We start from the raw sequence: 14847 nt of genomic DNA on the forward strand, positions 1-14847 counted from the left end.
CGTCGTGTCTCTTTCTTTCTTTTTGTTTTCTTTTGTTCATTTAAGAGGGATGATTTAAGGCCAATTTTTGATCCAAAATTATTCCTTTAAATAGTTTTATTTTTCACTATCTATTATTTATAAAAATGATTTTCACATATTTTACATATGTGATTTTGTGGTCTAAGTGCGACATTTTTTATTTCTCTATCTTGATGTGGTGTTTTGATTTACTGTCTTAATGTGATTTTCATTTAGTTCAGATTAACAAATTAATTTTGATTCAGTGCAGACTCAATCAATGATTTTGATATCGTTAACGTTAGAGCTCTAAAGACATGGGTATTTCAGACACTTCAAATTTATCATATTTGTAGACTTTGTCACATTTGTAGATATTTTGCCATTGTATACTATTAACCTAAATATTTTGAGTTTTTTTTTACATATTCATCCTTTTTGATTTTAACTACTTTGAATTGTATTGTTTTCGATCGATGTAATTTTTATTAATTTGAATGACTTAGTAAAAAAAATATAAATTTTTAAATTGATTGGTAACAGGGATGGTTACCAAATGTGATGACTCTACTTCTAAACTGGGTGGTTTTGGACAATGTCAAATAGTTTTGGATGCTATGTGTGAGTCGACCTTTTTGTGGCTAACTAAAATGGTAGCATTCATACATGCACGCATTGGTGGTTTTGACCTAGTTGCGACTAAGTGACGACTATTCCTCTAAAATATTGTGTGATTCATAAAAATATCTAATGGTGAGATATTGAATATGAAACTCTATAGAGTATTTATCCAATGATGTTATTTTTTTCCTATGTGGTGATATTTTGAAATAATATGCATTAGCATATAGTCTAACAAATATGATTTGTGCAAGGTTAATTGGTGTTTTTGTGCCATGTGATAATAATTGTTAACCGAAGTAGATATTTTATTTATTGTTTTCAACAATTATATATATATATATATATATATATATATATATATATGGAGTTCTTGTTCAAATCTAAAAATTGAGCCTCTAGAATCACAAAACTCTAACATCAAAATTTAAAGTTCTAGCATTTGGTGGTGGGTGGTGGTGGCTTCTGGTAGGCGGCAGTCCCTTGTCACAGACTCACAATAGTGCAATTTGAGTATTTATTCTAGGCATAAGGTAAAAATATAAAATTTTAAAATGTTCAAGTATAAAATTAAGATATCAATGTAATTTTTCAAAAATTAGAGTATATATTGTAAAAAAAAACTTGGAGTCCTCCCCAATTGGGATCCTATTTCAATGTTCTAGTTGCAATTATTGATAATTGGCCATGTATATGCATGTTTTTCTATTTGCACTATATTTGTCATTTAGAAATGACTCTTACATTTTAGAATAATATCACCCTTAGTTTTATTGAAAAACTTAGAATATTGCATATCAACATAGTAGGAAACAATGGAAGGAAGCACCGTAGCTAGTACGTGAAGGCTCTGAGGTACTTTTCTATTGATATTACATTTGTTGGGAGAGTTCCGCACAATTGTCAAGAGTTTTGATTTAATGATTTTCTTTTGTTTTACGAATCGATTTGAATTATTGTAATTGCATGTAGTCTTATTTTTTTCACCTTAAGAAAATCAATAAAGGAAAATATTGATTTTTAAAATAAAAAAATATTATGATTTAATCATTCTTAGAAAAATATTAAACCGCGTCTTTAAATTTAGAACTTTGTTAATTAAAGAAGTGAGATGTTACAAGGAGGTTGAGAGAAGGGTAGAGAAACACTTAAAGATGTATATTATCCGAACCTATGAGCAATTAAAGATGTAATTGGGTTCTGAGTGGTTTATCGAAAGATTTGGTTGAGAATGGTGTTGTGTGCTTCATGAAAGTGTAAGGTGAGCTTCCTATATTATCAGTTACCCATCTCCTTTTGTTCATTTGTTGTATTGTTTTGACTTTTGCGTCCATATACAAATGTGGAAAATTTGAATTAGCTCTCTCAATCGCTTGTTTTGTTTGACGACTCTAATGAACTTATCTATTCTCCTTTTGAAGCAATACACAAATTGAATTACACTTATTGAAGGATGTTTTTGTATTGTTTGTTGAGCTTGTTAGCTTATTAATTTGCAGTAGCTATGTTGGAAAAACCCTAGCCACCATTGTGTTAAGATAAGGTGTAAATATTTCTTTTTTTCTTTTTTATTTTAAATATAGTTTATAAAGAGAAATTTAATATGGTATCAAAAATTGATCGAATCGAGTCACCAATCATTTATATTTGAGGACATATGCAGAAATTTTATATATTTCTTTCAATTATTGTCGTATGATATGTTATAGTCTTCGAATTTATGGAAATTATAAACATATTTTTAAATGTTTCTTTTACTAAAAAAAACTTATAGACCAAAGTGATTATCCAAAATTGAGGACTAAAAAAATAATTAAATACACATTTAAATATCAAAATGACTAATAAAACACATTTAAATTTGATTTTATAATTTTAATACATTTAAAGAGTATTATGACAATTTTCTCATATTTATTTTTAAAAAATTAAAATACAGTAGAGGCAGTATCTATTAATATAGATATTTTTCTTTATCACATGATTTACTTTTTAGTGTTTTAAATATAAAAAATAATTATTTTTAAAAATTTGAAGGCCACATTGTCCACAATTTCTCTAAGTGGGTAGCACAAGATTTCAAAATTTTGAAGGTCCCAAAATATTAATTATATATTGTCAATGTTTACAAATTATTAGATGATTTATAATGATCCAGGGACATAATTTAATTTTTTTTATCAACTTAATAGTGTTATATGTGAAAAGACGCTTTAGAAAAAACAAAATTTAATTCAAGTCTCAAATAAAATAGAGACAATATCTCAAATAAATTTTAGGTTAAATAAATTTTTAATATTTATAAAATTTTATTTTTAATTTATATAATTTTTTTTTAATTATTAATAAAATTTATTCAGTTTTAATCTTTATTTTGAATTTTTTTATTAAAAATTGATATTTTTAATCTCTTAAATTTTTTTCTATAAGATCAAAATAAAGACTAAAAATAAATAAGATACAAATTATACTAATGATTGTACTCTACTAGGTTTTTTTATGAATTAAACTTAAAAAATTATAATTTAATAATAACTAAACATATTTAACTCATAAATTTATAAAAACATCCTACACTTATATTGTAACGATAAGTTAGTGTAATATAAAAACATATAACCATTTAAGCGGTGATGTTGATGGGACATGGTGTGTCTCAATTAAGAAAACAATAAAAATTAGGTCGTCACAGCCAACACCTAAAACGAGAATTGTACAACTAAATTAATTATGAATTAAGACGTTTCCCATTTATATTTCAAGTTCAGTAAAAGAGTAAAACCACGCAAATAATTTATATAAATATTTCTGCACTAAAATTCCTAAAATCTAGAAGGTAACTTATTGGTGGTTGGAGTTGGAATTTTATTTAGTGGCACATGACTTTCTTGACTTTAATACTTTTGTTAGAAGTTCTTTTATTTATTAAATAATCCTCCTTTTTTTTAAGAAAAAAACATTACTATACCTCATTTTAAAATTTATATGTCAAACTACTATACTTTTGATATTAGTGAAGGAAAAACGACCTATTAAAAGACACCTTAATTTAAATTATGATGCATTGGGAATTTTATTTTTTAAAATGAAAAATATAATAATTACAGTAAAATAATTAATAATAACATATTTCAATAAAATTGCTAAAAATAAAAAAACCAAAAAATATAAATAAAATATTAGAAAAGTCAATTAGAATTTCCAATAATATTTGATTAATGTTTTGAGTATGATTGATTATTCAATATTGTCCATATTTTTATGATTATTTTTTTTATATTGTCCATTTCAATTCTAATGCGAGAAATTATTTAAACGATTTCTTTTAATTTTTTGCATTGAAAAATTATGATATAATATTTTACCTTTATATGAGATTTATTGTCCTTCACCAAAGATAAGAAATATATATATAGGATTTGGACATAGATGATACATTGTTTGGATATTTTCTTTTATATTGTTTAATAAATATCATTCAGATAGCACTCTATATTAAATTAAAAATTGACGATAGAAAATATGGACTATATCGGATAACGATCTTACTAAAAAAACATTTTTAGAATATTACTAACAATTCCAACGATCTTACTTAAAAACATTTTCAGAATATTACTAACAATTCTAGATGACCTTCGTTATATTTTTTGGTTTTGTTATTGTATTTTTTAACAATTTTATTAAACTATATTATTATTTTACTATTGTTACTTTATTTTGTTTATTTTAAAATAATGTAAAAAGGTTAAGTGAGAAATCCATTCTAAATGCTAAATTTCTTATATTTTGGTTTAAAAAATAAAAATAAAAAACTATAATGCAAAGTTACCATTTTAAATGTAAGTGTTTTCCATAGATCGTCTTTTTAAATGACGATTTCTCATTAGTCTTAAAATTATAGTAAATTAGTACATAAATATAAAAAGATGATCTCTCATAATTAGTCTTAAAATTATAGTAAATTAGTACATAAATTTTAAAATAAGATATATTGGTATTTATCTTTTAAAAAATAACCCACAAAATGAAACTAAGGCAATTATTTTGGCTTGTAACAACTTGGTTATTAAAAGAAAAGAATGTTGTGGTCCTGGTTCATTAGTAGAGATGGGAAATATAAACATTTGGCTTTTGTTCATTAGTGTAGTAATCCTTTAACATGTATACAAAGTGTTTGATTAACTATGCTTGATTTTGTTTGTAATAAATTTTGAGTACTCCTTTGCTACTTGTATTCTAATTAATCAAATTTTACTTATTAAAAAATACATAAATATTTTAAAAGTCAATCAGAATTACTAAATAAAAAATTTAATTCTAATAAAAGATTTAATATCGGAAATAAAATGTCCTTAATATTTTAATCGGTGTTCATTCGTATTGACCTTCGATGATATTTAACTTGAACAATTGAACTAAATGTTAACAAATCAAATGTATAATATTATGTTAACTTTAATAATAATAATGATAAATCTTTTACTCAAAATAAAGTACTAACTAAAAGAGTCATTTTCATTCTATTAAACAAACACATAAATTATAAATTTAAAAATAAAATAAAATATGTAAAGAGACGAAAAATGAAAATATTACACCACGAAGAAAAATAAAATAACTTTGCACTCAAACAATAAAATTACAAATAAACTAAAAAAATAATAAATATATTTGCAAAACACATATTCAAATGAAAGGAGCAAAAACGGGTTAAAAATACAATTTCTGACAAAAAAAAAGAATGTCTTAATTAAAACCATAAGAAGAAAAGAAGACTAAAAAGAAAAGAAGTGGCTGCGCTGAGACTACTACGTACCTCATGCCAGAGGTCAAAAATACATACCTCGCAAGCAAAAATAGAATAAATTGATGTTTACAGCTTCAAAGAGAATTTCCTTTTCCTTTTGTTTTTATCCAAGCAAAAAAACAAATTAGTGTTTAAAGAAATTATTTAAACACATTTTCAAAATCATAATATTTTTCGTTTTAATAATTTATGATGTTTTTGTCCAAATCATAATAATTTATGATGTTTTTAAAAATCATAATATTTAAAAATAATTTGTCTTGAGTTATATTTTTTAATCTATATTTATGAAAAGTTTACATTTGTTTCAATTTTAATTAATTTATTTTCTCAAGGATTAGTTTGTTTCGATTTAAATTTGTTTAGAGATCTATTTACAAATATTAAATTAGTTTAGCGACGTGCAATATTTATATTATAATATGTTACGTCAAACATTGCAAACGAGTGACAAAAAAAATGGTTGTACATCCTCTATCATTGATGAGATTTATGCAGTTTTATTCATGGCTTCAAATTAACTCGATTTTTATGTCTAGATTATATCCTTGTGGAGTACGACTCTCCTAACTATCTTTGTTAATATCGTTCTAACTTTGAAGACTACTAGTTTGTATCTCTTGCCTCTTCTCTATGAGGCTTTATCTATTATGGATTTTGTAAATCCAAAGTGTGATGAGATTAATCATATTTATCGTGAAGCTACCTAATTTGTAAATAAGTTTGTTAATTTTAGTCTTAATAATTTTTATTAAAAAACACAAAATCAAAGAAATATATACTAATACAACAACTCAAACTAATAAATAATAGAATCAAAATCTAATACAATCTCAGCATTTTCATAAAAGAAAATCTAAAAAACGTTCAATAAATTAGTTGTATTATTTTCAATTTTTTTATATTGATTTTTTATTTTTAAGTGGATGAATTTGTGATTTTTATTTTGATCATTTTAGATGTGACATTCTTAATATATCAAGAATAAATAAAAGTTTTATATTTAATAAAAAAAAATGAAAATGTTAATGAACACATATATTTTATATTATATTAATAAAAAAATAATAACTTTGAATTTTTTTCGACTATAATAATCATGTAAGGGGAAAAAAGATCATCTAACCTCCTCCCATGGCCCAATAGAACATTTTGTCGGAAATGATCCAAGAAAAAATTCATAGTCAAATATCTATCAATAATTTTTCATATTTTATTTAATATTGTAATTACTGAAATGCCCTTCCTTTGCCATCGATAATCCTATAAATAAGGTGCAATAAACTTTTCATGAAGTACCGAATAACACAACTTTATTTCCCTCAAACACTGCATTCTCATTGTTTCTACTTGACAGTGCACACAAAATCACTAAAATAAAAGGAAAGAAAAAAGAAAACAAAAACACATTTTTCCATCAAAAGAATTAATGGCACCAGCTCAAACTCTCAATTATCTCTCTCAAGAAAATACCCTCGAGTCAAGTTTCGTTAGAGACGAAGATGAACGTCCAAAAGTTGCTTACAATAACTTCAGCAATGATATTCCAGTCATTTCTCTCGCCGGAATCGAAGATGTCGTCGGTGGTCGTAGAATAGAGATTTGTAACAATATTGTAGAGGCTTGTGAGAATTGGGGTATTTTCCAGATTGTTGATCATGGTGTTGATCGAGACCTTATTTCTGAAATGACACGTTTTGCTAAAGGCTTCTTCGATTTGCCACCGGAAGAGAAGCTTCGGTTTGATATGTCCGGTGGTAAAAAAGGTGGCTTCAACGTCTCTAGTCATCTCCAAGTAACAATTTCTTTTTCCCTTCATATTATACAAATATATAAGAAATATTTATGTTATATAAAATTTTACACAATCGATAGAATAATTTTTGTTACAATAATACTGTATATAAATTAAGTTTTAATTTATAATATAATTTTTTTATGAGTAAAATTCATGCAAGGTACTTAAAATCCATTACATCAAAAAAACTAAGACATTGCAATTTTTCGATTTTCGGCTACCCATTGTGTATATGAATGTGTAAGATGAATTTTAAAATAAAATATTTTAAAAGTCATAATAGTATTTTTAGTAAAACTATTAATTAATTATAAAAATTATCAAAAAATATTTTAGAGATCTTCTACAATTACTTTGATTACTTTATTCTTAGATTGACCTTGTATTTTTAACAACTATATATAAAATAAAAATCACCTAATCATCTTGCATTCTTCATAAATGAAATTTATGAGCATTTATAAAAAGGAGATAATTACAAATAGAGAATGTCCATGACAGCATGTGTCAATATTTTTTATTTTTCAAAGACACGACATGTCATATTACTTGTGTACGAAATAAAACATTCCTTATTAAGATTTCAAGTATATTAAGACAGAGTTATGAGCCAAACCAGGCTTCATAAGAGATTTAGACACCACATCTCAACCCAAAACTTTAAAGCATTAGGTTTATGGGTCATTCTCCTTATATATCCAATATAACCTCAATTCCTTATCAATGTGGGACTAACCACTCATAATTGAATTCCAACAATATCTAATTGCATATTCTGATAATTACAGGGAGAAGCAGTGAAGGATTGGAGAGAAATAATGATATACTCTTCATACCCAATTAGCGAAAGAGATTATTCAATGTGGCCAAACAAACCAGAAGGATGGAGAAAAGTAACAGAACAATACAGCGAGAAGCTAATGGGTTTATCATGCAAGCTTTTGGAAGTGTTATCAGAAGCTATGGGTTTAGAAAAAGAAGCTGTTACCAAAGCATGTGTTGATATGGATCAAAAACTTGTTGTTAATTTCTACCCAAAATGCCCTCAACCTGACCTTACTCTTGGCTTGAAAAGACATACTGACCCTGGTACCATCACTCTGCTTCTACAAGACCAAGTTGGTGGCCTTCAAGCTACAAGAGATGATGGCAACACATGGATCACTGTTCAGCCAATTGAAGGTGCTTTTGTTGTTAATCTTGGAGATCATGGCCATGTGAGTTCACTTTCGCAATAAAATACTATATATATTTTTATCAATAAAAATTATTATTCATTTTCATAAAATATATAATTATAATGACTAAATATATTCAAAATACATAAACAAATTATAATTATCATCTACAAGATTTTATATTAAAAAAAAAAATTCAATAATTTTTTCATTGTCAACATTGTCAAAAAGAATTAAGTAAAAATGTGAAAAGATGAAAAATTGTAGGGGCAAGAGTCCCCATTACTGACATATATATTGGGAATGTCATTGTTGTTCTTAGTGTTACATTGAGAACAGACAATTCAAATTGTTCAAGTTTTGAGTTTGAAAAATTGAAATATCAATCTGAAATTTTGAATTGTTCAATCTCGATTCAACACTAGTGACATGTTAATGCAAAGGGGTCATATTTTATTTTTCATAAAATGTCAAAGTATTAGTTGTATTTGTGTTCTAATTTATATTAAGTTTTATAATTTAATAACTTTACTCTTGTTTTAATACACCTCAAAGTGAAATAAAATATTGTTCCAAGAAAAAATAAATACTACATAAATATTGAAAAATACATGCCAATCCAAAACCACGATAAAATTATAGATAAAAATTGTTATTTACGTATTTTTCGATCTCAACGTGTAGTAATAAAATGTCAAATACTAGAACATTCATTCACCTATATAATTTTTTTATTTTAATATATATATATATAAAAGAAATTTGGTGCCCTACAAAGTTAGGGCCATGTGCGGCTCTCTCATATTCTCAGGACCCTCTTTGTACCTACTGCAAAGAACGTGAGAGAAGAATGTATTTTTGTTCTACAAATTAAGGGTATTTGCCGTTTGTTAGTGCAGTATATTTTTTATTGCATGATACTTTAGTTTGATGATTAATTTGTTTATTTTGTGTATGGTACATGCAGTATCTGAGTAATGGAAGGTTCAAAAATGCTGATCACCAAGCAGTGGTAAATTCAAACTACAGTCGTTTATCTATAGCCACGTTCCAAAATCCAGCACCAGATGCAACTGTGTACCCTTTGAAGATTAAAGAAGGAGAGAAATCTATTATGGAAGAACCAATCACTTTTGCAGAAATGTATAGGAGGAAGATGAGTAAGGATCTTGAAATTGCTAGAATGAAGAAACTTGCTAAGGATAGTTATAAAGAGATTACGCATTTAGAGAAGGCAAATCTTGAGACTAAGCCTTTGAATGAGATTCTTGCTTAGACTTTTTTCTTTTAAAAAGTCAAATAAATATTTCATTAAATAAAACGCATGACATAAGATATGCCCAATACAATACATAATTTAGTTTGTTTCCATGATATGAAACAGCCCAAAACAACAAGTAATTTACGAAGTTATAACTTAGCGTTCACTCAACTTTGTGTGTTTAGATGAATAATTATGTTTAATATCCATGTCTTTGTGGAGATAAATATAAGAGAGATTAAGTTACTTTAGGGATATTTGTAAAAAAAAGTTACTCTATTAGAGTAACTTTGCGTTGAGTTAATAATTCGCTATATTGTATTTCATCCTTTCAAAAGTTTATTATTGTGATATTATATTTTTTATTAAATATATAAAATTTCATATATATATTAAGAACCGTACCAACCTTCTTTCCTATTTATCTTTAACCCAAAGTCCGTATAATTACAATTTTATTTTCATCTTCAATCTAAAAAAACATAAAATACCTTCAACTTCTCGTTATAACCTACATCAATAAAAATAAGTTTTGACAAGTTATCAAAATTAGTAGTAAAATGAGTTTTGCTTTAGAAAAAATTACTGATAAATCTCAATCAGACGTAACATTTTAAGTAACATTATAATATGTGTTTGTTTTTGTGCGGGTGAGCTAGAGAGAGAAAGAGAGACATAATTAGAAGCCGCAACACATGACTACTAGGGATTGAGATTTTCTAAATTTACATTATCTATCTTTGATGATTTTTTATTTATCTCTTTTTTAATCAATCATTCTCTCTCATCTAAATAATTTTTATAAATTTATTTTAATCACCAATTTTATCTTAAACTACACTAACGTCACCATATACCAAAGGTAGAGAATCCATTTTCGACTACTACAAAAATTATAAAGAATATGTCTCCACACGAGTTTATCAAAGTTTACTATGCTCTTCTCAAGCGATTAGATAAATATTACGAAGACGTCAAGATTGAAAGGAGTTGGCTCCTTAATTACGATGTCTAGTGTGACTATGTGAGAGATATGTCTCATTCAATGGCAAGAAGAATCTTAAAATTTATAAATAGATCGAAAATATATTTCGGCAATATTTGACGAAGTCAATCTAATCAATAAAGGATAGCGTAAAATCATTAAAATAAAATTGTTTGGTAAATTTTTTTTTTCTTCTGATTATAATATATTTTTTCAACCACTACAAGAAAAACTGTTATTACCTACGGCAAATTTTATCTTTACCCACGGACTATCCGTAGGTAACGTAAAATTACCTACGGATAACCTACGGACACGAGTTCGTAGCTAAATCGCTCGTAGGAAAATATTTACCGACGGACAAGCTGTGAGACACACTTACCTAGGGATTTTCCGTGGGTAATATGACCCACTGAGTCTCCGTGGGTAACGTTACTCACAGATTTGCCGTAGGTAAAATAGTCGATAGTTATCGGCGAAAAAGTCGTAGGTTACGTTACCCACGGATCATCCGTGACAAGTCTAATATTTTATATTTAATATTGATAATTTTATCCATGAATTGTCCGTGGGTAATGTAACCTACTTGGTTTTCCAATTATTTTTCCAAATTTAACACAAAAAGAAGCTATTGGCATTGAGTAGACATTTTTTCAGGCGAACATCCCGACACTAATTAAATTTCACAGAAAAATTAACATGAATAATGAGGAAAAAACAACTATTTATTGCAAAGTGGTAGCCATTGTTGGAGACCTGGAAAAAGAATATGCATATTATTTGAACTGCCAAATCACTAGAAAATCAGTATTTATTCACATGTAGAATTGTCATTAACAAAATATTTTGAATAAGCAAAGCATAATGCAAATCTAAATGAAATGAGAACCTGGTTTTGCATCTGGGAATTCTCTAGGTGTATAGACAATGGTCCCAAAGCTTGATGTATTTGAAACAGAATCCTCATGGAAGTGTTCAACAGACTCAGGAATGGCTACTGGTGGATGAGTAGAATCTTTACCAGTTTGCTCATTAACCACTAAAAAAGCATCAACTAGTGCATTTGCAAATTCAAGGTCATTAATATGATGGGGATACACCTTTACCTGCACAGTACAAAACTTTTGACCTTAAAATGTCTTCCTAGCAACAAGTAAAATAAAACCCAAGCAAAATTGAAACTTTACAGTTCACAAATACCTGTCGATTATCATCAGTCTGAATAAGCCTTTGTAATTCGTGGAGAAGAGTATCAGTTGCCTCTGGATCATAAAAAGGATTACCTGGTGCATCTAAAGCAGATATACCTTTTTCTGGAAGGCAAACACAAATCTTAGAAGATGAACTGTTCAGTTTATTTGCTATGAAATCAGCAAATTTTCTGTTCTCATCCACTGTTGTTCGCATGAGTGAAACCTGGAAAGAGAATCAACTGATTTATTAGATTAGCACGACAAAATCAGCCATTTCAACAAGTCAAACATTTTTAATTCCAGTGAATTATAAAATGCATTTTGAGTAGTCCAATATAACATCACTGATAAATCTTGCTTTGGTCAAAGTTGTGGGATAGAGGGAAATATATGATCAATATGGGTAATAAAAGTGATATAGTAATCATGGCAGATATGAGTAGTTTTCAAGCAAAAGCAAAACAGAACACCTTAGTCATGTAGTGTAGTCATCACCTAGTCACCTGATTATTGTGTTCGTATATATTTCTCTGCTGGAAATTCTGTGGTATGGTATCTTTTGCTCCAAAGTTAACCATGTCTAATGCTCCCACACTCAGGACCAGGGGGATTTTCTTCTCTATTATAACATCAAAGCGAGAACTGTCACAAGCCATTACGCCTCCAACTATGTAGTCTGCTACCTCTGTTGTTGTGATGTCCAAAACACCCTAAGCAAAATAGAAGAAAGGAATATGTATAAAAAATACAAATAGAGGTAGGAATGCATAAAGAAGAATCTGAATCGAAACAAACAGAATACAAGCAACTCCACAAAGCTCATCCAAGTTAAGTATCTGCTTTCCCAAAATAGCCTATGTATACACACACACAAATTCAGTTGCTTCCCTTTTTCCGGTAATAAAATCTGCCATATTCCTAAATATCAGAATCAAGCATTTTTCATAGAGAGGCAGCCAGAATAGAGAGGCAGCCAGAATCAAGCATTTTTCATAGGTATCTTTATTTATGAGTTATATATATATGTCCATTCATTCTATTCTATTTTTCCAGGCATATATTCAGCAACTTGAATCAAGCAGGATTAGGCTTAATCAGATGGAACAAGAACTAACACATGCTAGAAATCAACAGTTAAACATGAACACAATACCTAACTATCCTAATTGAACATGAACAGCAACCAAGTTCTCTCAGACTCACCATCAGTTCTCAGATTCAACAGTTAACTCACATAACAACTACATGTAAATAAACAATGAAACTGAACACAATACCTAATATCAAGATGTAAATAAACAATAAAAATGCAACAGTTAAACATGAACACAGTACCTAACTATCCTAATTGAACATGAACAGCAACCAAGTTCTCTCAGACTCACCATCAGTTCTCAGATTCAACAGTTAACTCACATAACAACTACATGTAAATAAACAATGAAACTGAACACAATACCTAATATCAAGATGTAAATAAACAATAAAAATGCAACAGTTAAACATGAACACAGTACCTAACTATCCTAATTGAACATGAACAGCAACCAAGTTAGGGTTTTCAATACACACATCAAAATATTGATTGCAACTGAGTTACTATATTATACAACGCCGTCGTTTTTTAACTTTTGAAAACTTTCAATACCCTTTGCATACAGCAACTTTACAACAAATTACTCGACACTAAAAAATAGTTTCTTAACACAGGGAATGTCTAAACCAATGTGTTCCTTTACAACAAGATCAATTAGATAATGTAAACAATCCTTTTTTTTTTCTTTGCTCTCTAAAAAAAGTCTATAAACAACATTCTATTCTTTTGTTTGTCACCTTAGAGGTTGGTTACTCCTGAATGCACTAAACTTTATATACTGTAACATGGCAACTCTTGTCATCTACAACAAAAGGGAATGGTAATAAGGTTTAGCACTTACTGTTAGTTTTTTAACCTTTTCGAAGAAAACAATTGGCGAAGAAAAGCAAACTTTCCTTTGTTCCGGGCAGAAAACTCGGTAATGGTACCATTACTACTTGTTGCCGCCTCAGGTTCATTGTCGGGTTCTGACAAGGGAGGAAGAGATTGTGGCGAGAGTGTGAAGAGAAATGCATTGAGCATCCGGATGATTTGACTAAAGCTTGGTCTCAAGTTAGGATCTTCAACCCAGCATGATTGTATGACGAAAGCAAGATCGGGGGATTAATTATTTAAAAGTAATAATGAAAGTTAAACATTTGATAACGATCATTAATTTGTCTATGTTGCTCAGCTTCTAAGAAGACAAGCTCAGCTCAAACCTGACATTGTGCCTAAACTCCGGGCAGCACTGCCCAACCTGCCCGAACAACTTATCCATGAGATGATGAAACCGCCTTTGAGGTCTTATGACCCTAATCTCATCCAAGACCCCACTATTTACAGGTCATCTTCTCACAAACCCCACTTTTCTTTTAATTATTGCTATTGTTATTAGATTGCATTCAACTAATTACTCATTAAATCTTCAATTTTGTTAACTGAGACTAAAAATTGATCCCTAGAATTTAAAATTCATTCTCCATCATATTAGTCCTTCCTAGGGTTTTAAATAAAGGTATGTGATTACCTGATTGATGAATAAACAAACACTTGGTAATTTCGGATTGAATACCTTGAAGGCAGCAGCATAAGCAGCTTGTAAATTAGACATTCCTTCAAAAGGCATGCGATTTGTTAGTAGCTCCCACAAAACAATCTCAAAGCTATACACATCAACCTTGTTGTTATAGTGCTTTTTCTCTCCTTGGCGCAATGTTACGGTACTGTACAACTGTAAAAACAATGCTTTATTCAGTCGATAAAACATACTGACTCACTGGTGTACTTTTTTGGATAGTTGTCGGTAAAACAATAAAATCATGCTCCAAAAAAGACGGCATACCTCTGGTGCCATCCATCGGTAAGTTCCTGTTTCGGCAGTCATCATCTCAGTCACTGATTCTTCTCTTGCAAGACCGAAAT

General features: G+C 28.5%; 2 protein-coding genes across 2 annotated transcripts; one reads left to right on the forward strand and one right to left on the reverse strand.

Moving 5' to 3' along the window:
* Positions 1-6732: 6732 nt before the first annotated feature.
* Positions 6733-10019, forward strand: LOC101492925 (naringenin,2-oxoglutarate 3-dioxygenase-like). The gene is made up of 3 exons (XM_004509301.4): positions 6733-7226; positions 8018-8446; positions 9375-10019. Exons 1-3 carry the CDS (start codon positions 6861-6863, stop codon positions 9681-9683), a joined length of 1104 nt encoding a protein of 367 aa, XP_004509358.1. The 5' UTR covers positions 6733-6860; the 3' UTR covers positions 9684-10019.
* A 1506-nt stretch (positions 10020-11525) lies between these two features.
* On the reverse strand, positions 11526-12684 carry LOC101493256 (toMV susceptible protein tm-1(GCR26)-like). Its single transcript, XM_073363484.1, has 2 exons — positions 11854-12684; positions 11526-11759 (listed from the first exon to the last, which is right to left on the reverse strand). The coding sequence occupies exons 1-2, from the start codon at positions 12058-12060 to the stop codon at positions 11526-11528; spliced, it is 441 nt and encodes a 146-aa protein (XP_073219585.1). The 5' UTR covers positions 12061-12684.
* Positions 12685-14847: the final 2163 nt, after the last annotated feature.

Source organism: Cicer arietinum, chromosome 7 (assembly GCF_000331145.2).
Source record: "Cicer arietinum cultivar CDC Frontier isolate Library 1 chromosome 7, Cicar.CDCFrontier_v2.0, whole genome shotgun sequence".
Taxonomy (NCBI): Eukaryota; Viridiplantae; Streptophyta; class Magnoliopsida; order Fabales; family Fabaceae; genus Cicer; species Cicer arietinum.

What these genes read in the sequence shown, in the direction of transcription:
- LOC101493256 (XM_073363484.1), bottom strand. Translation starts at nt 12,060, where the DNA reads ATGCGAACAACAGTGGATGAGAACAGAAAATTTGCTGATTTCATAGCA. An exon ending in AGACTGATGATAATCGACAG is followed by an intron (nt 11,760 to 11,853) that starts GTATTTGTGAAC and finishes TGTACTGTGCAG; the next exon opens with GTAAAGGTGTATCCCCATCA.
- LOC101492925 (XM_004509301.4), top strand. Translation starts at nt 6,861, where the DNA reads ATGGCACCAGCTCAAACTCTCAATTATCTCTCTCAAGAAAATACCCTC. An exon ending in ACGTCTCTAGTCATCTCCAA is followed by an intron (nt 7,227 to 8,017) that starts GTAACAATTTCT and finishes TGATAATTACAG; the next exon opens with GGAGAAGCAGTGAAGGATTG. An exon ending in ATCTTGGAGATCATGGCCAT is followed by an intron (nt 8,447 to 9,374) that starts GTGAGTTCACTT and finishes TGGTACATGCAG; the next exon opens with TATCTGAGTAATGGAAGGTT.